Source organism: Aulostomus chinensis, chromosome 4 (genome assembly GCF_037954235.1).
Source record: "Aulostomus chinensis isolate RoL2024-O1b breed Wild chromosome 4, RoL_Achi_v1.0, whole genome shotgun sequence".
Lineage (NCBI taxonomy): Eukaryota > Metazoa > Chordata > Actinopteri > Syngnathiformes > Aulostomidae > Aulostomus > Aulostomus chinensis.
This window is the reverse complement of record NC_141323.1, coordinates 8,879,723-8,904,930: the sequence shown is the minus strand read 5'-3', so window position 1 is coordinate 8,904,930 and position 25,208 is coordinate 8,879,723. Positions and strand designations below refer to the sequence as shown.

General features: G+C 52.4%; 4 protein-coding genes across 11 annotated transcripts; 2 read left to right on the top strand and 2 right to left on the bottom strand.

Moving 5' to 3' along the window:
* The first annotated feature begins 520 nt into the window (after positions 1 to 520).
* Positions 521 to 18,098, top strand: dennd6b (DENN/MADD domain containing 6B). Of its 3 annotated transcripts, XM_086201545.1 has the most exons (23): positions 521 to 870; positions 7,161 to 7,304; positions 7,378 to 7,515; positions 8,587 to 8,793; positions 13,434 to 13,472; positions 13,551 to 13,593; positions 13,665 to 13,774; positions 13,904 to 13,984; positions 14,118 to 14,223; positions 14,349 to 14,428; positions 14,514 to 14,576; positions 14,671 to 14,726; positions 14,802 to 14,924; positions 15,015 to 15,110; positions 15,206 to 15,300; positions 15,884 to 15,949; positions 16,176 to 16,240; positions 16,304 to 16,393; positions 16,555 to 16,608; positions 16,692 to 16,801; positions 16,875 to 16,977; positions 17,599 to 17,673; positions 17,796 to 18,098. In XM_086201545.1, exons 4-23 carry the CDS (start codon positions 8,755 to 8,757, stop codon positions 17,916 to 17,918), a joined length of 1,617 nt encoding a protein of 538 aa, XP_086057671.1. In that variant the 5' UTR covers positions 521 to 870; positions 7,161 to 7,304; positions 7,378 to 7,515; positions 8,587 to 8,754; the 3' UTR covers positions 17,919 to 18,098. The 3 variants fall into 3 exon arrangements, with proteins under 3 accessions (XP_086057671.1, XP_086057669.1, XP_086057670.1); XM_086201543.1 differs by lacking the exons at positions 521 to 870; positions 7,161 to 7,304; positions 7,378 to 7,515; positions 8,587 to 8,793 and adding an exon at positions 11,860 to 12,115; XM_086201544.1 differs by lacking the exons at positions 521 to 870; positions 7,161 to 7,304; positions 7,378 to 7,515; positions 8,587 to 8,793; positions 13,434 to 13,472 and adding an exon at positions 11,860 to 12,115.
* lta4h (leukotriene A4 hydrolase) lies at positions 3,081 to 10,192 on the bottom strand. The gene is made up of 19 exons (XM_086201542.1): positions 9,710 to 10,192; positions 8,981 to 9,111; positions 8,776 to 8,896; positions 7,580 to 7,648; positions 7,403 to 7,507; positions 7,270 to 7,322; positions 7,117 to 7,189; positions 6,896 to 7,036; positions 6,787 to 6,810; positions 6,503 to 6,573; positions 6,314 to 6,425; positions 5,982 to 6,126; positions 5,797 to 5,900; positions 5,634 to 5,704; positions 5,509 to 5,563; positions 5,340 to 5,435; positions 3,554 to 3,636; positions 3,377 to 3,481; positions 3,081 to 3,296 (listed from the first exon to the last, which is right to left on the bottom strand). Exons 1-19 carry the CDS (start codon positions 9,947 to 9,949, stop codon positions 3,158 to 3,160), a joined length of 1,938 nt encoding a protein of 645 aa, XP_086057668.1. The 5' UTR covers positions 9,950 to 10,192; the 3' UTR covers positions 3,081 to 3,157.
* Positions 18,099 to 18,172: 74 nt separating the features above from the next.
* Positions 18,173 to 23,216, bottom strand: gcc1 (GRIP and coiled-coil domain containing 1). 6 transcript variants are annotated; one of them, XM_086201540.1, is made up of 4 exons: positions 21,757 to 23,216; positions 21,529 to 21,663; positions 20,012 to 21,115; positions 18,173 to 19,924 (listed from the first exon to the last, which is right to left on the bottom strand). In XM_086201540.1, the coding sequence occupies exons 3-4, from the start codon at positions 21,014 to 21,016 to the stop codon at positions 18,638 to 18,640; spliced, it is 2,292 nt and encodes a 763-aa protein (XP_086057666.1). In that variant the 5' UTR covers positions 21,017 to 21,115; positions 21,529 to 21,663; positions 21,757 to 23,216; the 3' UTR covers positions 18,173 to 18,637. The 6 variants fall into 6 exon arrangements, with proteins under 6 accessions (XP_086057666.1, XP_086057664.1, XP_086057663.1 ...); XM_086201538.1 differs by having other exon boundaries at positions 21,811 to 23,216; XM_086201537.1 differs by lacking the exon at positions 21,529 to 21,663 and having other exon boundaries at positions 21,811 to 22,062; positions 22,156 to 23,216.
* On the top strand, positions 21,618 to 25,130 carry LOC147262559 (ADP-ribosylation factor 4). Its single transcript, XM_086201547.1, has 6 exons — positions 21,618 to 22,632; positions 22,996 to 23,076; positions 23,166 to 23,275; positions 23,879 to 23,950; positions 24,036 to 24,161; positions 24,608 to 25,130. The coding sequence occupies exons 1-6, from the start codon at positions 22,566 to 22,568 to the stop codon at positions 24,692 to 24,694; spliced, it is 543 nt and encodes a 180-aa protein (XP_086057673.1). The 5' UTR covers positions 21,618 to 22,565; the 3' UTR covers positions 24,695 to 25,130.
* Positions 25,131 to 25,208: the final 78 nt, after the last annotated feature.

Sequence of the window (25,208 nt, the reverse complement as noted above, 5' to 3'; positions counted from 1 at the left end):
TGGACACTGAAGTGAGTGACACGGTCACATGACTTGTGTCTTGTGCTAAGTAGTTATCAGCCCAGGGAAGCACTGCTGTCCTCCAAAAGGAAGTTACATCTCCATGGTTACCGCCGCTGACAGCCGATGGGATTGTGCCCGAGGATTTTGTATGACTGAATCATGAAATCGGCTCCATGTTGAGGAACCTTACAAAGAATCTCACTCCGTTATGGACCCGGGGCTGGAGGTGCAGTCCCCAGAACTGGGCCCAGTACGAGGGGCCCAGTTCTGGGCACCGATGCAGATCCCAGAGAAAACCCTGCACCTCCAGAGATGACAAACTCAAAGAGAAAGCTGCCCTGCATGGGACTGAGCTGGTGAGGGCAGATGGGAAACAGCAGTCCTGGCTGACCCGGGTCCCCCGGTTCATCATCCAGACCCACTGGAGATCAGAATACCAAAGAGAACCAACAACATGAGGTCCACCAATGTGGAGGCCTCAGCTCAGTCCACTGACGCCACGCCTCCAACGGTGTGGGTAACTAGACAACCATAGCAGCAAAGACTGAAACCGGACCAGAACCATCAAGATCCTAAAATGTCCAGCAAATTATGTCTGGATGTGAACTCCAGCGATCTTCTGTTCGTGGTTCGAGGCGAACACACCAAGTGACGTAGCGCGTATTTCCATCACAAGATGGCGGCATATAAAAATTTACGGCTGGGACAGACATGTAGAAGAAGAAACCCCGGAACTCAATGACTCAACCTGCTCGCGTCTCTGTCTACAGAAGGGACGTCCGAACTTGTTGCTGCTTCTCTGGCGACGAAGACGAAGTTCGGTTAAAAAAAACAGGAAGACAACGGCGGAACCAGCTGCTTAGTCACGTGAGTTACAGATTCACTACGTCACTATCGTTTCAATGACAGAGGTGCGTGACTGCGTTTGTGTGGAAGCGCCGAGAGGCAGAGGCAGTTTGTAGGAAGAGGATCGTTATCAGAGTTCGGTTGGCCAGCAGACAAAGTTCCAGACCGCGAAAGAGGAACATCTGGTGAAACAGGAACATCTGGTGAAACAGGAACATCTGGTGAAACAGGAACATCTGGTGAAACCGTTTCCTCCTGACAGTCCTGGCTCTTTTGGTTGGTAAATCAGAGTAGAACAGTCGAAGCTCGCTGCTCTCTGGTGCTGAAGGAAGGCCCTGTAGACCAGTTCTACAGCAGCGTCCTGATCCTGTCAGTCCCCCTGGGTCTCTGTAGACCAGTTCTACAGCAGCATCCTGATCCTGTCAGTCCCCCCGGGTCTCTGTAGACCAGTTCTACAGCAGCGTCCTGATCCTGTCAGCCCCCCCAGGTCTCTGTAGACCAGTTCTACAGCAGCGTCCTGATCCTGTCAGTCCCCCCGGGTCTCTGTAGACCAGTTCTACAGCAGCGTCCTGATCCTGTCAGTCCCCCCGGGTCCCTGTAGACCAGTTCTACTGCAGCGTCCTGATCCTGTCAGTCCCCCCGGGTCTCTGTAGACCAGTTCTACAGCAGCGTCTGGGTCTGTCTCACATAGACCTAGAGCCTATAGAAGTGTCCACGATGGGCCATGAGCTCCCTCCCATCCTCGTTGCCATGAGGGAGTGAACATGAAGCAGAGGAGAGGCAACCTTCATCAGAACCTTCTCACTGGTTCCTCTGACCTGAATTAGTCAGACGGTTCATGCTGAGTTCAATGTTTCAACACGCTGTCAGATGTCAACATCCCTTCTTGTTGTCCCACAGAAACAGGAACATCTTTTGAAACCAAGAATGTCTGATGAAACCGTTTCCTCCGGAAAGTTTGAAGAAACTCAACATCTTTCAGTTAAAGTCTCCTGTTGTCCATCGTCTACTGAGATGGACAAGAAGATGGAGACCTTCCAGTAGGGAGAGGAGACCCAGGCTAGTTAGCTTAGCCCAATGGCTGGTAGTCGGTGGGAAGTGTTAGCATCAGCTAGCTCAGGTCCAGGCTGGTTAGCTTAGCTCAATGGCTGGTAGTGGGTGGGAAGTGTTAGCATCAGCTAGCTCAGGTCCAGGCTAGTTAGCTCAGCCCAATGGCTGGTAGTGGGTGGAAGTGTTAGCATCAGCTAGCTCAGGTCCAGGCTAGTTAGCTTAGCCCAATGGCTGGTGGTGGGTGGGAAGTGTTAGCATCAGCTAGCTCAGGTCCAGGCTGGTTAGCTTAGCCCAATGGCTGGTAGTGGGTGGGAAGTGTTAGCATCAGCTAGCTCAGGTCCAGGCTAGTTAGCTCAGCCCAATGGCTGGTAGTGGGTGGAAGTGTTAGCATCAGCTAGCTCAGGTCCAGGCTAGTTATCTTAGCCCAATGACTGGTAGTGGTTGGAAGTGTTAGCATCAGCTAGCTCAGGTCCAGGATGCTGGTGTGTCCAGCAGGAATCCTCCTCATCATCATCATCAGTAGCAGCAGTCGCTCTTCTAGTCCTCAACAAACCTTTGGTTCTGTTGACCCAAGTTCCAGTGGAGCTTTGGAGGTGCTGCGTCAAATCACTGCGCCCAGTCAGGAAAGTAGTTCCGGCTATGTGTCTGATTCTAAAGCCCAGTTCATACTACACAATTGTAGGCGTTGGTGACGTCAGCGACTTCCCTCCCCCAAATCGGGGTGAGGCACTAACGACTGCCGCGACAAAAGTACTGATGTGTGAACAGCTCGAAGACAATGGACTGGGAGGTCGCATGCGACGTTGGCGACAAAAAGTGGACATCCAGGACTTGTCGCAGTGATGTAAACATGCTCCGTGTCCATGTTTACAATGAAAGGGGCATGCGCTGCGTTCAAGAGATTCCTGGCCAGCTGGAGGGTCGGCCACACCTACTGACAGGGAAAATTGTGCAGTCTGAACACTCCTGTCCACCGACAAATGTTGTAGTGTGAACAGCAGCCTGATGGAGCGTCGGCTGGGGTGAACACTGCAATGTCTCTTCATTTTAAACTGTTTTATATATTTGATTGCTTTTGATGTAGCTATGCTAACACTTCCCACCCACTAACATTCATTGTGCTAAGCTAACTAGCCTGGGTCTCATCTCTGAGGATAACAGAGTATGAATGATGAAGACGGTTGTTAAACATCGACAGATTTTATTGATTTCCTCTGTGATTGAAGTGAAACTTTGGTTCTGTAAATGGGCTCCTGGTCTACAAGATGCTGGTCTGGCTGATGTCCACCTTCAGGTCTTTGGCCACCAGGGCGGCGGTGACTGGGTGCATCGCTGCCCTGTGAGCCTGGAACACTCGAAGTGCTTCCTCTCGATACTTCTCAAAGTTGTAGACTTCCCTGGAAACAAAAGGAAAGTGTGGTGAAGTACAGAAATTAGTTCACAGGTTCAAAGCCCAACTGGACAAGTGTCTGAATACCTGAAGAGTGGCCGAGTGAACTTCAGTCTTCCCTGCTCAGTCGCCATTTTCAGTGCCATGGGAACCACCTCCTCCCACCTGGAACGAACACACAGCCGCAGCCACCTGGATGGAAACAAGAGCCAATCACAGGGGGTTCCTGGAAGGAGGTGGGGCTTGAAGAGGAGAGACTCTCACCTGAAGCGGATCTCTGAGTTCATGAAGGAGTGCAGATCATAGACGTCCTGCATCTTCTTCACATGAGACAGAGGGACCTGGTCCTGCAGGGACAACATGGGAGGAGTGACCTGTAGGAACCTGAGTTGTAACCTCTAGTCACCTAATGACTTGTAGCGACTCGGTTTGTTCCAGTCGTCGATCAGTGATTGGATGGACGGATCCCCGTTGACGGTTGGATCCTCTGTTAACATTCAAGAGTAATTTAGTAATTAATGGAGTTCTCCGTTCTCTCTGTGTAAAATGAAGCCACTCCTCTGCTAAATATCTTCACCAGCACTCGACCACCTGTGCTGCCATGTTTGTAGTTTCCACCTTCTGTAAAAGCTGCCAGAAGAACTAGCGTGCTAGCTGGAGCTGGTTTAGCAGCTTGGGAGGGACGGTGAGTCAGCTGCATTAATGTTGCTGTGTGGCGGTTAGCATTGTTAGCTTCACATCAAAGCTGACTGGAAATGAAAAACTACAGAAAGAGAACACACTGAGCTGGACGGTCACTCGAGGCTTCAACACTTTTACAACTGTGGTGTCGTAATAACGGTCCCTGGAAACCTGGACAGTCACAGACTGGGACTTCTCTGTCTGTAGACGTGGCTGGGAGAGCCAATGGTTGTCTGTCTCTATGTGTTGGCCCTGCCATGGACTGGGGACCTGTCCAGGGGGAAGGCTGCTGGGATAGGCTCCACCCCCACCACCCTGAACAGGAGGAGAGGGGGAACATGGAGGGATGGATGATGGATGATGGATGGAGGGATGGATGGATGGAAGGATGATGGAAGGATGATGGAGGGATGGATGGATGGAAGGATGATGGAAGGATGATGGATGGAAGGAAGGATGATGGATGGAAGGATGATGGATGGATGGGTGGATGGAAGGATGATGGATGGAAGGATGATGGATGGATGGGTGGATGGAAGGATGATGGATGGAAGGATGATGGATGGATGGGTGGATGGGTGGATGGAAGGATGATGGATGGAAGGATGATGGATGATGGAGGGATGTGGGATGGATGGATGGAAGGATGATGGATGGATGGATGATGGATGGATGGGTGGATGGAAGGATGATGGAAGGAAGGATGATGGAAGGAAGGATGATGGATGGATGGGTGGATGGAAGGATGATGGATGGATGGATGATGGATGGGTGGATGGAAGGATGATGGATGGATGGATGATGGATGGGTGGATGGAAGGATGATGGATGGATGGATGATGGATGGATGGGTGGATGGAAGGATGATGGAAGGAAGGATGATGGATGGATGGGTGGATGGAAGGATGATGGATGGGTGGATGGAAGGATGATGGATGGGTGGATGGAAGGATGATGGATGGGTGGATGGAAGGATGATGGATGGAAGGATGATGGAAGGAAGGATGATGGATGGATGGGTGGATGGAAGGATGATGGATGGAAGGATGATGGAAGGAAGGATGATGGATGGATGGGTGGATGGAAGGATGATGGATGGAAGGATGATGGAAGGATGATGGATGGATGGATGGATGATGGATGGAAGGATGATGGATGGAAGGATGATGGATGGATGGGTGGATGGAAGGATGATGGATGGATGGATGGATGATGGATGGGTGGATGGATGATGGATGGATGGATGAATGATGGAAGGATGATGGATGGAAGGATGATGGATGGATGGGTGGATGGAAGGATGATGGATGGATGGATGGGGTGACCTCTAGTGACCCCTTGTCCCCTCCAGTAACCTGTAGTGTTTTACCTCCTGGAGGAGGAGGGACAAGAACTCGATGAGCTGGTGGGAGGACAGCGTCTTCACGTCAGACTTGGTGAATCCGTTCAGGTCGCACTCTTGGGCCTGCAAGGGGCAGAACAGAGTGTTGACAGAGAACATCAGACAGAAGAGGGTCCACAGCAGGTCCAGGTCTAACCTTGATCCACTTCTGGCTGAGAGCGATGCAGGCGTCGGCCAGCGTGGTGTCGTACCTGAAACACAACCGTATCAGAACTTACCAGCCAGTTTAGACCAGAACAAGGACACGAAACGAGGACTCACTCAGGTTTAACAGGGGGCATCCCGGGCGTGAACATCCAGGCGTTCCAGTCGACTTTGTTCAGAACATCCACCTGAGAACACACATTTGCCTGATCATTTCTGGAGTGTCTGTGACCCCAGTGTCCAGGTGTGTCTGTGACCCCAGTGTCCAGGTGTGTCTCACCTTGTCTCTGAAGTAGGTGAACAGGTAGTCCTTCCACTCATCAGTGGTGACGCTGCTGTAGGCGAACAACTGGATGTACGACTTCACGAAGCCCATAAAAACCTCTGAGAGAGACGGACGGGTAGATGAGACACTCTGATCTCTAACGTGATGATGCGGGTGACGGGTATGTGCAGGTGTGTTACCTGGACCACCCATCAGCTGTTCCAGGTGGTAGAGCAGAGCGAAGCCTTTCTCGTAGGGGACAGAGGAGAAGGCATCATCGGGGTCGACATCCTGCAGGCTTGGGACCAGGTTGGTGAGAGGGTTATTGACTCCAAATGTGCTCACCTGAGCGATGATGTCACAAAACAACAATCACTTAAAGGTGGTGCAGCAGGTGGTGTTCTTGCTTTGAATGTTGCTTGACAGTTTAGTTGCGACAATCTTTGTCCACTCGTAGCTTCTGAGTAAAAGTTTATCCTAAAATCCAGTTCAGAACCATTTGATATGGTCTTCTAGTGGTCCCGCTCCTTACCGAGTCCTGCAGGTCCTTCCAGCCCCCCATTGCTTTGAACTGTCGGAATTGTTCGTTCTCCAGACACCTGACAATCATCCTCTCCAGGTAGACCGTGTGACCCTCATTCAACCTGCACATATGACAAGCAGAGGTAACAGGAACTGTAACCTGTGTGTGTGTGTGTGTGTGTGTGCGTGTGTGTTTTACCAGAAGTGCTCCCAGGTCTTGTTGGTCACCAGGTTTCCCGTCCAGCTGTGAGAGATCTCATGAGCGATCACCTGGTGGGATTTCAACGTACAAACATGCTAACATGTAAAACAGGAACCAGGCAGCACATTCAACAGGAACATGCTAACAGATATGGCATCAACATGCTAAGGGTGCGACACAAATAGGCTAACACACGTGTCTGTAACAGGTCGGACAAAACATGCTAACACATAGAAGTAGCACGCTAACATGTGTGGACAGCATTGGCGTCAGCGACTCACGTTGGACAGAGATTTGTCTCCAGCCTGTAAAAACAAACAGGCAGGATTGGAACAAAATCACTCCGTTGTTTTGAACATTGGGGGAAAGCGTTTGTGTGAGCGTGCGCACCAGCAGCGTGGGTGTGGCGAAGGTCAGACAGGGGTTCTCCATCCCTCCATAGGGGAAAGATGGCGGCAGCACCATGATGTCATACTGACCCCACACGTAAGGTCCAGCGAGGTCCTCGGCGGTCTTCAGCATCTTCTCAGTCTAATTGGACAATAAACACAAGTTAGCTCGAGCACATCAGGCGCTGCGCCTGAGAGGTGTCTCCACCTGTAGCCACTGACCTCAGAGAACTCAACCGCTGCTTTATCCACAAACTCCTTCTCAGACCAGACTCTGGACCGCGGCCCAATCTCCCTGCCAACCAATCAGAGGACAGAGCATGTCACCTGCTGCAGGTAACCTTATGACATCATCCCAGCTGCCAGAGACTGTACCTGCTCTCCAGATCTCCCACCACGATGGCAATCAGGTAAGAGGGCATAGACACCTGAGGATGAGGTCATAGGTCACATGAACTTGCCTGATGTCACCTACACAAACAGAAGAGTAGAAGAAGAGTTGACTGACCGGCTGGCGGAAGCGGTAGACGATGCGACTGCTGTCCTGAAGGTCCACTTCCTGACCGTCCCTCATGGCACTCATCACCGCCACCAGGTCTTTAGGGACACACACCTGGACAGGTACAATATCTCAGTCACACCTGAGGGGTAGGGGTGGGTGTGGGTGTGGGTGTGTGTGTGTTACCTGGGCGTAGTAGGTGTGTTTGATTGACGGGCTGTCCTGACAGGGAATCATACTCCTGCAGTGATGAGCCTGTCAACCAGAAGGTAGACGCGTGAGTTTGACATCATGGTGGAACCTCGTATTTATGAGAAGAGGGCGGGGCCTGTTGCTGGCCAGTCTGCTTCACAGCTGCCAGCTGGTCAGCCATCTTGGATAGGAACACCAGGGTAAACCAGCTACATCTTGATTGGCAACACCAATGCTAATTTTTAGAAGTTAGCCTCACAGTTAGCTGACTACATAAGAATTGAAGTTGTCAGTAAAATTTACTGACCATCTTTTAGCTGGTTTTATTTAGAGACTTAGCACGTTGCAAGTAGAAGGCAGTTAGCCAACCAAGCAACCTGGAAGAGGTTCGATGGTGGAGCGACTCCTCAGGTCACATGGCACACCTGTAGGGGAGCCGCCGGCCGTCTATTTGCAGGACATGATGTGCTGGCCGGGACTCGTCTCCGTGCCAACGATACACAGACAGCCTCTTACTGGGTCAACCTGAGTTTACTGCTGCTGGCGCCATTTTTAAGTTTTGTTTTTGGAGCGGTTTGTTAAACTGAAAGGAACGTTTGGTTTGACTGTAGCATCGATGCTAATGTAGCGTTCCCGAGACGCTCCACCACAGGACAGAAATCCGTTTGTCCTTCTTCCTGGTGGGCCACTGCGTTTGGATTCAAGAAACGTGTTCTCAGCCCCTCCTGACACGTTGGGGTTGGATTCGTGACAGAGGTCTTGTTTGGTTTCATTCAACTATTTATTTGAATTTATGTCAAAATGGAAATGACATTTTAATTGGGTTTGTATTTTTGTTGTTTTGAATGAAGAGGACATTTGTCTGAATCTTAGGTCCATCACGCGGCCTGACGACCTCGGGAGACGGACCTTTGGCTCACTGAAAACATTCTCAGTGGCCCTTTAAGGACTTATTTGAGTAATGAGTTCTTAAGTGAAACTCGTCCTCTCTGTTCCCTGAGACAAACTCCTGCCTGACGAGAGGACAAACACCAGCTTCACCCCAGGAGGAGAGGAACTAGAGAGACAGGAAGGAGCAGAAGGATGTGAAGAAACTGTGAGGAAACTGCTACCAAACGCTTGAGTCAACAAATCAGTCCCTCCAGAGGAGGACCGATAAGACTGGGACCATGAAGGCAGACGGGGTCTACCTGGCACTGGCTGAACAGGTAGGGCTGTCTCTTCCCAGCAGTCTGTTCAGGTGTGAGCCACTGCAGCGCCGACGCTGCTGGAGATGTCTCATAGGTCACCTCCACGATCACATGCTGCCCTCTGATTGGCCCACAAAACAAACAGCAGTCAGTAATTCTGCTGTCAAATAGTAGACTGTTAAACACGACATCCAGGTGAGGTTACCTGGAGAGGTCATAGGGCAGCGTGATCTCCAGGGGCGTGCCTTTGAAGCTGTGTTTGGGGCCCATGGCGAAGCGGGCCGCCTGCCCGTTGGCACTCACTGAGGAGATCGTCAGGTCCTTGGTGTCCAAAGTCTGCAGCAGATAAAATGGCACCTTCATTAGTTTAATAGCCCCCCAACACACACACACACACACACACACACACACACACACACACTCTCTCTCTCTCTCGCCAAGACTATAAGAAAAACATCAGATATGAAACTAATCACGGATCAAAGTCCAGACACTGTCTCCCTCTCCCTGTCTGTGTGTCAAGCTCGGTCTCCATGATGAACTTCTACCAACACGATCCTGTCACGCGAGCTCTCTTGTCACCACCAAACCAAACCGAAACCAAAGTGACACCGCTCACTGTCAACACTCCGGGTCTCGACAGCCCGTCGGTGCTCGGTGCGTATTCGTGACGTTATCAGTCTCCTGGAGTGTGTGCTTCTGTGTTCAAGCGCTTTTCTGTTCACGTCAAAGGTTGAATAATTTAGCTTCATCTTCGCGGGCAGTTGTCACGTTGTAGCCAGGAGTTCGGTCGTTCCAGTGACACCTTCACGGACCGGACCCGCGGTCTGCAATCTGAGGCTCGGCTCTGTCTGGACTCGCCCCGCTAGCTGGGAGGCTAATGCCGGACAGCCCCGGAGGAGCGCCGGGGTCCGTCAACGTTACCGCTACGTACCAGAGAGGAGAAGCGGTCCTCCAGGGCCTCCACGGTCAGCGCCACGGTGCCCCTGATGATGTGTTGGACGAAGTCCACGTGCAGAGACAGGTTCAGGTGTCGGGTGACACACCTGGAGATGGAAGCGAAGGAGCACGGGTCCGCAGACATGATGGTCCGTCCGGTCGCAGCGGAGGCTCGAGTGAAACTGACGGGGAGCCACTGGGAGCCGCGACGCAGACGACGCGAGGCTTCACGCATGCGCCCTGCCCGCCTCCGCCATATTGGATTGGAGTTCTCTGCTGTGACCGAGATTTAGTACAGTTCAACTTTGTGTCAAGAGGCACGAGAGGACAAATGGCGTTGACACCAAGCGTCCAGGTCCTGTCAAGAATCCTGCGGGTAACGAGTGGAGCAGCAGACCCGCCCGGAGACGTGAGGGACGCTTGTTCCTGTCCGGAGGCTGACGGTGTTAAACATCTGAACCACGTGACCGAGGGAGGCTCGTGCGCTCCAGGTGAAGATTTCAAACCTGAAACTGATTTTATCAGGTGTGACGCGATCAGAGGTCACGAGGAAGGGCAGCTGAACTGTCGCTGCGAGTCCAGTTGCTGAGCCCACGTTTAGTGTCCCGTTCTTTCTGACTCCAACTTCAACATTGAAAATACCATGTGGTGCACGAAGTTGTTTCAGAAATGTAATTCCAGAGTCTGAACAGGAATATTGGTGAAAAATTGTCCTATTGTCTACCCTTAAGTGGGTGAATCTTCTTTGAATTGGTCCAGTGATGGATAAACATTGAACATGATGTGTGAAAGGCATCACCAAGACATGATGTCATTGTGACCCTTGCTGGCTTGTTCTATGATTGCTGATGCTTCAACCCTTGACTGACATCTGGGTGGCTTTTGGCATGGGGAAAAGATTCAGGTTTTACCACAAAAGCCTGGGGGAACCCAAATCACGGGGTCTGCTTCTGTTCCACGCATATTCTGGTTGTGACACAACATCTGCATTCGGCGGAAAAGGCAAGAAGTCAGCTTGGAAGGCCTGGCAAGCGTATGATGCTGCTGCAGAAGCATTTGTGTACCTGGCAAAGCATCCATTCCAGGAACTAAATGTTGACTCCAGACCCCTGAGAGACTCACTGTGATCCACAACAACAAATCCAGTCCTTTGAACTCCATCAACCAAACAAGGAAGGAAGTGTTCTGTCAAGAGAGCCGCCGACGGAGAGACGACCTCCCACGCAGGGCGCCCTACTCCAGCATGTGAAACGGGCTGTGTTTCAGGCAGGGGTCTGGACAACCAGCACAGACACACAACACGTGATTCCCTCTCCAACGGACTTTGGATGGACCAAGGATGAATCAGGGTCATGGGTGCCAGTTTGGAGAACCATTCCTGAGGTCTCCATCGGCTGCAGAGAGCTGATCGAACGCTCATGTAAAGGGGCTGTTCCAGCTGTAAATGCAGCAGTGCCAATCCTGACTGTTCAGCAACTGTTCACCAGGCACCAAGTTTTCAAATTATGATTCATGACAATTAAATTAAATTGTGACACTTTTTCTTGCCTGTTTGGCCTGCAGATTACCTCTTAGTGGAGTGAGGAGTCATCCAGGCCCTTGGTCTTCAGCCCTGATGTCTGGCTGATCGTGTGCACCAGCTTACGTGTCCTGATTCGTCTCCTCTTTAAAACATTATAATTCCATTAAAGCGTTTATGGATAATATTTCATGTGCTGGGTCTTGAATCATTGCCTGAAAATTATACTTTTTGCTATTTCCGCCCATAATTCGACCTTAATGAAAAGCCAAATGGTTCATAATGGAATCAAGCACTGGCATTCTAGCTGCTCTGGGAGGTGACGACACGACCGACGGACACCCTGTGCGTGTGTGACGTAAAAACTAGCAGCGTAACAAGAATTTGCCTTTGTTTAGTTGAGGCGTTTTTTGCAGTTTTGTACACTATAAAGGTGTTTCCAAGTTTTCGGACCCGTCTAAAACCCTTCAGTAGGTCATGAAGGAAGCCCATGCGAAATTTGGCGCTTTTGCCCGCTTCGCACTGTCACGAAGCCACCGGACTAAACACGTAGGACTGAACGCTCTCCTGTTACCATGGAAACACCTCAACTCCAGACCGGGTTCACAACCTCAGCTGTTGTTCAGTGTTTGGTCCACCAGGGGGAACCAGAGGCAGCGGACCGCAGCTCACCGGCCGGCCGATGGAGAACCGGAGCTGCTGGGATGGAGACGGTCGTCGCGGAGCTCTGAGTCGGTCGTCATGAATCCGTTTGACACCTCCGGTTCCCCGCGGCACGAGGAGGAGGCGGCGGACAGCCGGTGCCCGTGGGCGCGCTTCTCTTGCTGGTTCGAGTGCGCGTGTGTGGTCACCTTCGACCTGGAGCTCGGACAAGCTATCGAGGTACGAGGCTTCTTAGCTTAGCATTCCTAGCCTCAGTAGCTTAGTATCCCTCCTCGAGTGTGGAAGGGCCGACGTCACAGCACTGTCGCCGACACGCCACAGTCGAGCCGGTTGGTTCTGTCACACACGGCGACGACGCTGCAGGTGAGGCGGACCCTCGTCCAGGTCACCGGGTCAGAGAGAAGCTGTCAGTCTGCTCACCGGAACGAGGATCTGAGTTCTCGCCTCGTGGAGGAGCGACTCCAGCCGGTACCAGGAAGAGAGGGAGCTCGAGCGCAGACTCGGTTACCATGGTTACCATGGTAACCGAGTCTGCGGAGCTGACCTGGTCGGAGCCTCGGGTTCATTTTTGCCTCCTCTCTTACGGAGCCGCGCGCGGTTCATTCCTCCATTCAGTCCGAGTCACGCGCGCTCAGCCCAGCTTGGTTCGCTGAGGACCGTGGAGAGGAAGCGGATCGGTACTCAGGCCCCGGAGCTGAAGCCCCTGAATGATTCTGAATGATTCTGACTGAGTTTCAGACATTGAAGCTGATCCTCATATTTCACCTGCATGAAAACCCAGTTCAGCTTCAGCACCGCTGCGCTGGTACCACCTGTCAGTCAGAACTGAGATCCGTGCTGAACCGACAGAAAGGTTCCCACTGACACAGGGACTCAGCAGCTGCTTGCTCTCACTCCAGTCCTCTCTCTCTCCTTCGCTGCTCCGCACGCTCCTCGCTTCCCCCTAAAATGAGTTCCTACTGGCCGCAGGAGCGCCAGGATCTCTGGTTCAGAGGAGGGAGGTCTGCCGGGGCCTCGTAGTACCGGGGCTCCGTTCATGTGGGCTTTGAACTCAGAGGGAACCTAGTCAGAGTTGATGAAAGAACTCAGACCAGCTGATCTGAGACCAGAACCTAGAGTTTCCATCAGAGGGTGAATCAGCTCACAGTTCAGGGCCGGACTCCGAGGAGGTGGGGCCTCCTTCCTGGAACGGGCCCCTGGAAGATTCCGGTCTTCCACTGCTGTTTACCAAAAACTTACTGTGATTTACTTTAGTTGAGATGAACGCGAATCATCAGAAGGTCTAACGATGATGATGATGATGATGATGATGATGATGATGAACCTTTGTGGGAACGTTGAGTGAGGTTTGGATTAAACTTTCTTCTCTCCAGAGTTTGTGATGTCATCAGTTGGCCTCACCAATTGTGTGCTGACAGCAGGACTCTCCGTTAGCGCCCGGCCGTTAGCGCCTCTGTGCTTCACTGTAGTAAACTTGAAACTTCCAGACATGAGTTGCTGGTCACAGTGCTTGTTGGTCTTGTTCGCTCTGTTCCAGCTGGTTTATCCACACGACGTGAAGCTGACGGAGAAGGAGGTAACTGATCAGAGGATTATTGAGTATCAGTGTATTGACTATTTATGTTTCTGATCTTCTTCCTTTATTTGTCATCAGAAAACTAGCATCTGCTACCTGTCCTTTCCTGACTCCTACTCAGGTAAACATGGCAGTGTTATCTCATACATCAGAGAGGTCAGATGTCATGTGACCATCCCTCCTTCCTTCCAGGATGCCTCGGGGACACGCAGTTCTGCTTCAGGATGCGACAGTCGGTCGGTCGCAGACGGTCAAAGGTTCAGGATGACGTGTACAACAGGGACGCACCTGTTACCCTGCAGGTGAGCCCCGGAGCCACTAGGGGGCAGCCTGCTGGCAGACGGATGCTGACAGTCATCATAGATTGTCAGCTGTTGTTTTTTAACAGCCAATCAGATTCAAGCACCAGTCGTGTCCTCTTGTCTCCTCAGAGAGAACCGTCCCATTTCTTGGGTTACGTCTATTTCAGGCAAGTCAAGGACGTGTCAGTGAAGAGGGGATACTTCCAGAAGGTGAGTAGCCCTTCAACACCTGCACCTCACACTCAAACCTGTTCACACCTGTTTACACTTACACACTCACACCTGTTCACTTGTGTCCCTCAACTGTGTGACTGGTTGACATGGTCATGTGACTGTGTTCCAGTCTCTGGTGCTGGTGTCCAGGCTGCCGTACACTCACCTGTTTCAGTCGATGCTGCAGATCATTGCACCTGAGTTCTTTGAGAAGCTGGAGCCCTGCCTAGAAGCAGGTGATGTCATATCACAGCAGAACCCCTCACCAATCAGAATACAGTACTGAATCAATCAATCAGTATATTGATCTTCACCTCACGAATGACCAGCTCTGACAGATCTTCTCTGCTCTGCTTGTCAGTGTGTAATGAGATCGACCAGTGGCCCTCACCTGTTCCTGGGCTGGCCCTCAACCTGCCCCTGATGGGTGTGGTCTTACAGGTGAAGAGAGGGAGTGGTCTGTCTTGTCTGGCAGATTTCTCCATCAGCTGTGAAATGAACGCTGAATGACTTCCATTCTTTTCAGGTCCGAATCCCGTCTAAAACGGACAAGCCGGGAGGAAGTCCGGTCCGGACGCTGGCGAAGGAGGTCAGAGGCTCTTTGACAGCCGTCCGTGTCTCAGTAAAGGTCCATCAGTCACTTTGAGGTTCTGTTGTCACTAAAGTTAGATTTGCCTCTTCAGAACCTCTTGCCGACGCCGATGCTGCTGCCCACCATCCATGAACTGGACCTCTTCAGGTCTGTTTACACCTGGAATGTAGCTGTTGGTGACATGCCCTGTCTGGTGTCTGATGTGACCTTTGACCTGTCCAGGTGTTTCCAGTCAGTCCTGATCCACATGCAGATGCTGTGGGAGCTCACCTTGCTGGGGGAACCCGTGGTTGTGATGGCGCCATCTCCCACCATCTCCTCAGAAACCGTTCTGGCTCTAGTCAGGTAACTGGAAAGACAACCAGATCCCGCCTTCACCTGTGGAGAGCGCAGTTGTGTTGTTGCCGTGGTAACTGTGTGCGGGTGTGTTCTCAGCTCCGTCAGCCCGCTGAAGTTCTGCTGTGACTTCAGGCCGTATTTCACCATCCATGATAGCGAGTTCCGAGAGTACACGACCAGGACACAGGCGCCGTGAGTTCCGTGTGCCTGGTCAGAAGTGATGACCACCTGGAGCGAGGCTTCTGCTGCTGGAGGCTCTGAGTCTGATGGTGCGTTTCTCTCTGCAGGCCCAGCGTGATTCTGGGCGTCACCAACCCCTTCTTCATCAAAACCTTCCAGAACTGGCCTCATGTGGTCCGACTGGGCGAGACCAGGATGGCAGGTAGACCACCTCCCGTGTCTCTCCTCCTTCGTCTGCTGTTCTCTTGTCATCTTTATAATTCTGAAGTTTTCCAAGAAATAAATCAGAAATAAACAAATCATTCATAAAAGCTGAGCGAGCGGAAGCATGACTGATGCCTTGTTAGCGCTGGCTAACTAGCGAAGGGTGAAGTAACGAGCGGTGACTTCATGTCAGTAGCGTGCTCTTATTGTCCTCAAGCAGCAGACTCTCTCAGAATGAGTTTCTGGAGAAAACAGAAGGATTCACAAAAAAAGAATATGAAAAAGTTTAGGATCCTCAAAAAAGGCGTGAAACTAAAATGAGAGCTCGAGCAGCGAGTTAGCAGGCCCTGTTAGCATGATGTCATGTGTGTAGCCAGAAGAAGTGACGTTTACTGCAGCAGCAGCACTGTTGCTCAGCTGCAGTCATGTGACCCGGGGACCAACGCTGATGACAGATGCTGGCGGCGTCTTGTCTTGCGTAAATATGCACCGTTATCATTTAGTTGCATTCTTTTTTAATTTAAGCAGCAAAAACGTGAGTTTTTCACATTTTTCTCTTTCCTGTGACTCTCGTCTGCCAGGAGATTTACCCAAACAGCTGAAAGTGAAGAAGCTCTCCAAACTGAAGACACTCGACACCAAACCAGGTGAGAGTTCACGCCAAACATGGCGTGAGTGGGGCGGGGCCAAGTCAGCGTTTTCACATTGGTTGACATTTTGAAAAGAAATTCATGTGACATGAAGTCCAACTTGTTGTTGCCGATGTGATGAGGAAACCAGCATCTCCAGAGTTCTGCTGGTAAACGAGCGTGTCCCTCGCCGTCTCGCCCACGGCGTCTCACCATCTCGCCCTACGTCTCACCCTCTCTCCAGGCATCTACTCCGCCTACAAGACCTTTCTGCACAAAGACAAGATTCTCATCAAGCGACTGTTGAAGGTGAAGCCGCCGCCTTCTCGCCACATGGCTGCCTGAACCTCGCTGATGAGTGTGTCTCTGCAGGGAATCCAGAGGAAGAGACCATCGGAGGTGCAGAGCGCCATCTTGAGGCGACACCTGTTAGAGCTGACACAGAGCTTCATCATCCCACTGGTGAGCCCCAACTCCATCATCATGTTGTCATAGCAACTCAGCTTGATGCCTGTTTCTTCTGCGACAAGGTGACAGTTTCAGACTTTCTGTGATGTCACCTGATGATGTCAGCAGGCACCGCTGACTTAAGTTTCAAACTAACGCTGCATCTCGTCTGTCAGGAGCGGTACATGGCGAGTCTGATGCCTCTTCAGAGATCAGTGACGCCCTGGAAGGTAAGCAGGAAGTCCTTCAATGATGATGTCACAGTGATGTCAGTTGCGTGGAGGTGAAACATGGCATGTGTGTGTTTGTTCAGACGCCACCTCAGATCCGTCCCTTCAGTCAGGACGAGTTTTTGTCCACGCTGGACCACGCTGGTCCCCAGCTGACGTCCGGGCTGCGAGGCGATTGGATGGGACTCTACAGGTGAGGTTTGCTCAGGCGGCGCCATGGAGACGCCACTGTTAAACAGACGCGTGATCTTTCTAACTCTCCACAGGAGGTTCTTCAAGTCACCAAACTTTGACGGATGGTATCGCCATCGTCACAGAGAGATGACACAGAAATTGGAGAGTCTTCACCTGGAGGTCATCTGTGACGCTGTGAGTCCGCCGTGACCGCGCCGATGACACTCTGGTCTGTATGTGATGGATGTATGTCTGCGTGTGTGCGTGACGTCTGATCTGAAGCTTCGTCAGTAGGGTTACAACATGGCGTCTCGCCTTCACGTCCTGTCGGAGTCTCGCTGCTCAGTGTTGCAGCGCCTCAGTTGGTAAATGTGACAGAGTGAGCTGACATGGCGGTTAGCAGCTAGTTAGCATGTGGCATTAACTTAACACTGGAGTCATGTGACCCTGCAGATGTGAAAGAGGCAACTCTCTTTAGGTTCACAAGAAACAGTGAAAAAGATTTCTGTGATTTAAGCAACAAAAGTAGAATTTTTAGAGAGAACCGGTTTGATCTTAAATCACGTCGACCTGGGAAGTTATCAGCGGAATGAGAGCCGACGGCTAATGGCGGCGTGCTAACGGCTGCAGGTGAACTGCAACTGTAATGTGGTCGTTTATTAGCCAACTCAGATAAAGTGTGGAAGGTTCTACTGATCGTGTTTGCTCTTGAAATATCGATCTGAGAAGTTCCCACATGACCAACATGCACCGATTCGCTTCATCTGTGAAGCGCCAGCACAGTCGTCCTGGTAACAGCTGCGTATGGTTGTGCAGGACCTGCTGGGTTGGACGCGTGATAAGTCGGAGGTGGAGATCGTTGACTTGATCCTGAAGCTGCGAGAGAAACTGGTGAGGACATGCGCCGCCATATTGCGATATCAAAAGAAAAGCCAGCATACGGAAACTAATTTTGTAACTACAGTCTGATGACGCCAACGGGTGTTGACAGGAAGTGAGTGTCTGTTTTTCAGATGAAAGCACGCCGGCACCAGCTGCAGGTGAAGGACGGGATCCTGGACCAGCTGGACACCTTTATAACCTCCATCATCAGCTCACTGCCCCAAGACCTGCACAGTGTCCTGGACACACACTGAACACACACACACACACACACACACACACACACACTTGTTTCCTCAGTGAGAGGAACTGGGGGCAGTGGTCTCCATGGCAATGCCTTCAAGAACATTCAGAACATTTTTAAACCTGCTGTGAATCTTTGACAGTGGAAATGACATCATTGCAGTTTTCCACAATAAAGGCACCAAAATGTGGGAATTTAGTTTCAGGCGATCATTTCAACTGTTGACTATTGACTTTATTCTGGAGTTCATACGCAGCTTCAGTGTCAAAGTGCAACGACTGTGCTGTGATAAATCTCTCCCTCCCAAAGGTACTGTAAGTATTTTACTTTGAAAGTTTAACTGACTTCTGGTAACGTTTCGGGAATTCTGTTCTACTTCCTCACATTTTGTTCCTGATTAAATCAAACAGACTTTGAAGCAGAAACTGTTTAATGATCACGAGGGAATCGAACACACGAGACGTCTCAGACGCTGTCACAGCGGCGTCCCGTCTGGTTCAGTTCTACGCTGATCGACCACAACAGCTCACACACAAACAGGAAGTCACTAATGACGCTGTCAAAAACTTCCTGTGGTCGGTCGGTGCAGAATCGGTTCAGAAAAACAGACATTTTCAAGTTTTTGTGTTGTCGTGCCAACGGCCCTGACAATCACCCTCATGACATCACGGATCCCCACGTGGTGGCGCCGGCTGCTACTGCAGCCTGTACTCTCCTCCTCTCGGTGCGTTATCTCTTGCTGCTCGTCCACCACGGCGCCCCCTGCAGCCTCATGATGGCGAGTTTCTCCTGCGGGCTGAAGTGCAGGATGGTGAGGATGGCGGTGAGTGTCTGCTGCCTCCCGCTGGCGTCTGGCAGTGTCAGGAACTTGTAGATGATGTTCTTCAGGTACTCCATGTTGGCTCCCTCTCTGCTCTGATCTCGGGACAGTTTGTCGAGCTGACCTCGCAGCTCCGCCGCCTCCTCGTCATGGCGCTCTGCATTGGCGATGAGCTTGGCCTGCAGCTGATGGATGTCCTCCTCCAGCTGGTGTTTCAGCCGCCGCAATGCGCCGGCCTCTACATCTTTCCTGGCCAGCTGCTCAGCGTACAGCAGCAGCGTGGGCTCAGTGGGCGTTGCCCGCTGCAGAGCCTGGCTGACTATGTCGCCCTCGCCCTCGTCGCTGGCACTGCCCTCCGTCGCCATCTTATTCGTGTCACTGCTGCGTTGTGCGCTCAGGCTGCAGCTCAATGCGGCAGCACGCAGACGCTCCAGCTCCTGGTCCTTCTCATCCAGCAGCGCCATCGTTCTCTCTCGTTGTTTGTGAAGCTCCGCCTCCAGGCACATCAGCTCGTCACGGTGCTGCGACTCCACGCGCTCGACTTCCTGCCTGTGACAGTGCTGCAGTGCTGCCACCTGCTGCTGCCGCTCCTCCAGCTGCTGGCGGTGGCGGGCCTCCGCCTCGTCGCTCTGAATACGCAGGTTGATGTACTTCTCCTTCAGTTCCGCCAGCTGGTCCCGCACCTCCTCCAGCTCTCGAGCCTGGCAGCCATCTTTAGCATTCTTGTTCTTCAGCACCACCTGCGCCCGCACCTTGTAACGCTCAAACTCCTCCTTCAGCTGCCGCAGTTCCTGCTGGTGTGCCAGGACCACGCCTCTGTCTCCGCCCATCTCAGCCTCCGTCTCCGCCAGGTTCTGGATATTTGCCGCCTGCTCCGGGTTTCTCTGCGCCGCCAGCGACAGCAGCTTCTTCACTTTCTCCAGCTTCTCCTTCAGCACTGTCACGTCCAGCTGGGCGTCGTCCATGCAGAGGTCAGAGGTCAACCTGCTTGAGGTGGCGAGGGCGAGCGTCTTGTTCTCCATATCCAGCTGCAGGATTCGGTCTCGTAGCCTCTGAGCCGCCAGTTGGTCGCGCTGCCTCATTTTCTCACATGACCCCAGGAGGTCTGACAGCTCTGACAGCCGTTGCTCCAGGCCAGCCGCCCGCGCCTCGGCGGCCTGAGCGCGCTCACGAGCACGCTCCTCTGCCTGACACGCCTGCAGACACACACACACACACACACACACTCAGTTAGTATGCCACCACACTGCCGACACCTGCTGCCCAACATCGGACCGTCTTACCTTGCGGGTCTCGTCGTGGATCCGCTGCTGGGCGTGGCTCTTCAGCTCGTTCAGCTCGCAGTGCAGCTCGTCCACTCGAGGATCGGGTTTCTGCTTCTCCTCTTCAGCAGCCTGCAGACGCCGCTGCAGCTCGTCTCTTTCCTCCCTCACCTGGTTCAGGTGAGCCTCCGACTCAACCCCCCGATCCGCGGCCTGTGATGTCATGAGCAAAGATGCATTGGCATCCTGGAGGCGGAGCTCGGCGTCCTGACGCTGGTCGCGCTCCTGCTGCAGGATGCGCTGCAGCTCCCGCAGCTGCTGCAGCTGGTCGCCCTGCTCCTGCTCCCTCTCGTGCTGCTGTGTGATGATGCGAGCACGACTCTCCGCCAGCTGCTGCTGCAGGCCCTGGAGCTCCGCCTCCTGCTGCACTGCCATGGCAGTGAGGCGGTCCTGCAGCTCTTCTACTTCCTGCTTCAGCTGCCGCTTGTCTGCCTGGAAGCTGGCCTCCATGCGAGACTTCTCCTGGGTCACTGTGGCCAGGGCGCTGGTGAGCGTGCTCAGTTGGCTCTTTAGCTGGACAATCCGCCGGTCTGCCTCTGAGCTCAGAGGGGGTGTGGCCTGCTGCTCCACCCCAAAACTGCCGCTGTCAGACCCGCTGGGGTCAGATCTGGCAGATGCTCCTGCTTCTCCCAGTTCCTCCTGGGCCGGGTCCACCCTGGCTGTCTCTGGTGTGTCCACGGATGCTGCAGTGTCCACGCTGTCCTCGCTGTGCAGTGAGCAGCCGTCCTCTACAAGGTCTGCCGCTGCTGCCTCGCCCTCCTGCCTCAGGTCCACCTCCTGAGACACAGTTAGGACTCTCAGACTGGCCTCCAGCGCCTCCTTTTCCTTCAGCAGGCTCTTGTAGGCCCGGACCACATCCTTGAAGCGGCTCTGGTACTGGACCAGCTGCTTCTTCTGGGCCTCCACGGTGTCCAGCAGCTCCTTCCTGCTGGGACCGCCCCCAAAACTCATCCCGAACTTCTCCATGACGCCGCTGTTCCGTCAGACTGGATCGCCCATCCTGCTGGGGGTCTGGTTCACCGGAGATCCACAGTAGCCGCCAGGACCAAAGTGCGTTAACTGGCTCTGAAAGAGACAAATGGCGTGATAGTGACAACGTCCACGGTGTCGTCATGGGATTCTGAGGCGGGGCCTTTGAGAACATTTCTGCTGCTGGAATGTTCCTGCAGCTCTTTCAGGAGCCGGAGACGTTGACGGAACGTGTTTGAAGAACCTGCTCAAGAGGTTGCAGTCATTTTGATTGAAGTCAAATGTTCTACTAGCTAAGTGAGAACGTAACACAGAGGAACGTCATAGGGTTCCAGGAGGGACCTGGAATGTTCTGTGTCTGCTAAGCTACAGAGGACAAGAGGAACCATCATGTCTTGGGAGAGCCAACATAATTAGTCCCAGTTCTTGTCCCACCTGAGCTGGTTCCTCTGATAAGGTGGTAGAACCCAATAGAGAACCCTCATCCTGATAGCTGAAGCTCCACCTACCGTTCTACGTCTGAAGAGTCATGTGTTCTATTTGAGTCAATATGGATCCATGAGGGTTCCCGACCGGTCACAACATCGTACACTATCACGACGGCTTCAATTTTCTTCACATGCGTCACTTCCGGCTTTTCAAACCTGCTCGAAATTAAAGAAAATCTTTCATAAGCGGGGATCGACGTTCTAGAAAGACGCAGGATGCTCGTTACAAAGAAATAAAAAAAAAACAACCATAGGTCCCTGCGCCGGTCAGGACTAAACCACCGCCACGGGTCCGGTTCCTACCTGACAAGGAGCCGACAGCCGGGACGGACTCGAACCTGTGGCCCTTCACCGAGTGGAACCGGTTACAAACTATCTGCCTCGATTCATCTGATCAAAAACCCAGTCGAGGTGAAGACTTTCATCTGAGGTGTCCGTCAGTAGCAGGCGCCATGTTGGTCCGACCCGGAACTGGAGGGGACGGGGCTCCGATGCTGCGTTCAGGGTAGCAGGAGAATGAACCTGCACCTCTGTCAGTGTGCCTCTGTCTGAGACCTCGGCTCAGTTAGAGGGGCGGAAGGTTCCGATTAGCGTGGAACAGTCAGTGTCTGTGGATCTGCGTGTATTTGCTGCGCGTTCATTCCTCACCTGCTTCGTCCTGTAGTTCCACGCAGATAAACTTCACCTTGCCGCTGTTGAACTGCTGGTTCAGTCAGATCACGTGACCGCCTGGTGTTTGTCAGGTGTTTGTCTTTTATTTATTAGAAGTAACCACACGCAGGCGTCTCTTCTGTCGCCAACAAAACCGAATTCTCCGCGTTTCCAGCGGCCGCTGAACCGACAACTTCTTTTTTTTTGTTAATAAAGTTTTTTGGAGGTCGTGACGTCATTTATTCCGCGTTGGCCTGGACGTGGCACCGAGGAGGAGCTGCGCCCACCGACCGTCCGCCGTTGATCTCCGCTCGTCTCCGGCTCGGACCCGCAGCTGCCCCCGTACTAACGGACGCGCTCCCCCGCTGCTTCACCACCTCGCCGCCGAACCGGGACCTCCGAGTAAAATGGGTCTGACCATCTCGTCTCTGTTCTCCAAGTTCTTCGGGAAGAAGCAGATGAGGATCTTGATGGGTGAGCACCTCAGCTAAGCTAAGTAGCCGCTAGGCTAATCGGGCAGACACCGGCGGGGCTAGAAACACTCTCGACACCACTGTTCTGGTCTGGAGCCCGGTCACTGTCGCGGCCACGGCCGTGGTTCTGGGCTCTAAGATTCCGGGTGAGTCGCTCGTGTCCGGAGGGAGCAGTAGAAGCTAACGGGGCTAGCCGGCAGATGCTAGCGGGGTAGATGTCTGTTTGAATCCGGTTAAAGTGCCATTGTTGGACTCAGACCCCGCAGCAGCCCGCGAGCTGGGGAGAACCCGAGTGGTCACGTGAACAAAGACGCTACCGGATGTTAAATGTGTGTTTTGTGTCTTTAAACGTGTTTGTTATTAGTCGGTTTGGACGCAGCTGGAAAGACGACGATCCTGTACAAGCTGAAGCTGGGGGAGATCGTCACCACCATCCCGACCATCGGTAAACAACACGTCACTGGCGTCATCGAGTTCTTGGTCACTGTGAGTTGTACGTATTTTGAGAAGGAAGTCGTGTGTTTCCTGCTCCAGGCTTCAACGTGGAGACCGTCGAGTACAAGAACATCTGCTTCACTGTCTGGGACGTCGGCGGCCAGGACAAGATCCGCCCCCTGTGGAGACACTACTTCCAGAACACGCAGGTGCAGAACCTCAACACGTGACCTGCTGTGCTCAGGCTACACACCAGCCGTGGTTTGGACTCAACATGTCATTGCTGGCTCCCGTTGCCATGGTAACCCTATTGCGTCCCATATTTGTCAAAGTCAATTGTCATGGGTGAGTTGGAGGCGTCCTCCACTGCGAGTCGTCACCTCCGTCGTGTCAGAGCTGAGCAGTAGATCCGCCCCTTTCTCATCCGTGGTCATTTTTTGAGTCACTGAATTTAAATGATAATGAACAACACCTGATAAGTCGAGCTGTGTTGGCTGTTCCTGTCACCGCTGCGCCGCACGGAGCCTCTCGTGGGTTCACTCACACCGACGCACGATTACACGCCATGACATCACGGATGCCAGCTTGACGTCATCAACTTATATTTGACTTATTTAACTAAATAATTGGTTCAAAACCGCAGCAAAATAATGACATCATGAAAGTGATTCTGAAGTTCTGATCAGACCAGCTACAGGAAGTGTTACATGGCGAACGATGCCTATTGCGCCTCATGTGACACATCTGATAGCATCTGTGTTACGTTGGCAGCCATGTTATGGTCAAAATAACACATGACCTTTGACCTCCAGGGTCTGATCTTCGTGGTCGACAGTAACGACAGAGAGCGAATCCCTGAATCTGCAGAGGAACTAAATAAGATGGTGAGTGATTCCGTCTGTGACGTCGCAGTCGTTCCGTGGACCTGATGTCATCAGTGATGTCACTCATCGTGTGTCCTCTCTGTAGATCCAGGAGGATGAGCTGAAAGATGCGGTGCTTCTGATATTTGCCAATAAACAGGATCTTCCCAACGCCATGGCGGTCAGTGAACTCACCAACAAACTGGGTCTCCAGAACCTACACAACAGAACTGTACGTATACACAATCGATACCCCCCCCCACAATCGACCCCCCCCCACAATCGATACCCCCCCACAATCGATACCCCCCCACAATCGATACCCCCCCACAATCGATCCCCCCCCACAATCGATCCCCCCCCACAATCGACCCCCCCCCCCCCCCACAATCGATCCCCCCCCACAATCGATACCCCCCCACAGTCGAAAAGCTGATCCAGACTTATGTCATCAGACAGGAAGTGATATCAATGAGTTATTTTGAAGTGAGGGCAACAAGAGCAGCAAGGCTTGTGATTGGTTGAGTTCATGACATCAGTCTTGATGATGCTGCGTCAGCCAATCAGGTGCCTGCTTATCACCGTGACAACAGATATACACTGGTGCAGCTCTTGGTGGCTACATTTCAATGTGTTTGTATGTAGGGACGTGTCTCATGTTTGTGTCTCCGCCCCCAGTGGCACGCTCAGGCCACCTGTGCCACACAGGGGACGGGTCTCTACGAGGGTCTGGACTGGCTGTCCAACGAGCTCGCCAAGCGCTAGAGTCTCTGAGGAGGACAGGAAGTGGCAGCGACTGGTGTCATTGGCTCATGTCATTGACTGGTGTCTCCGTGTACAAATGGAAGAGGAGGAGGAGCTTCTCCAGGACTGTTTTCTTTTTTTAAATTATAAATGTGTGTGTCTGTAGGAGGTGATGTCACGGACTCCCATCATCCTCTTCTTCTGTTCTTCCTCCTGTCGTCTCTGCACACGTTTGGTTCTTCCTTTTTGATCCGCATGTTTTAACTCATGTGACTGATTGTTATGGAAGAGGGCGGGGTGACAGTGTACCAGCGGGTAAGAGGCGGGGCTTACAGCAGGCGTTCCTGGTCTTACGACTCATTCCACAGAGCCGACCCTGAAGGCCTCGTCATTCTGAACAACACGAAGAAGCCGAGAAACAGCGATGATGCAATAAAGGTTTTTTCTTCAAAACTTCCACTTTCAGTTGTTTTTTTCTGAATAAATGATTCTGATGTCATCATCAGTTGATCTGGCACTCAAACGCATCAGAACC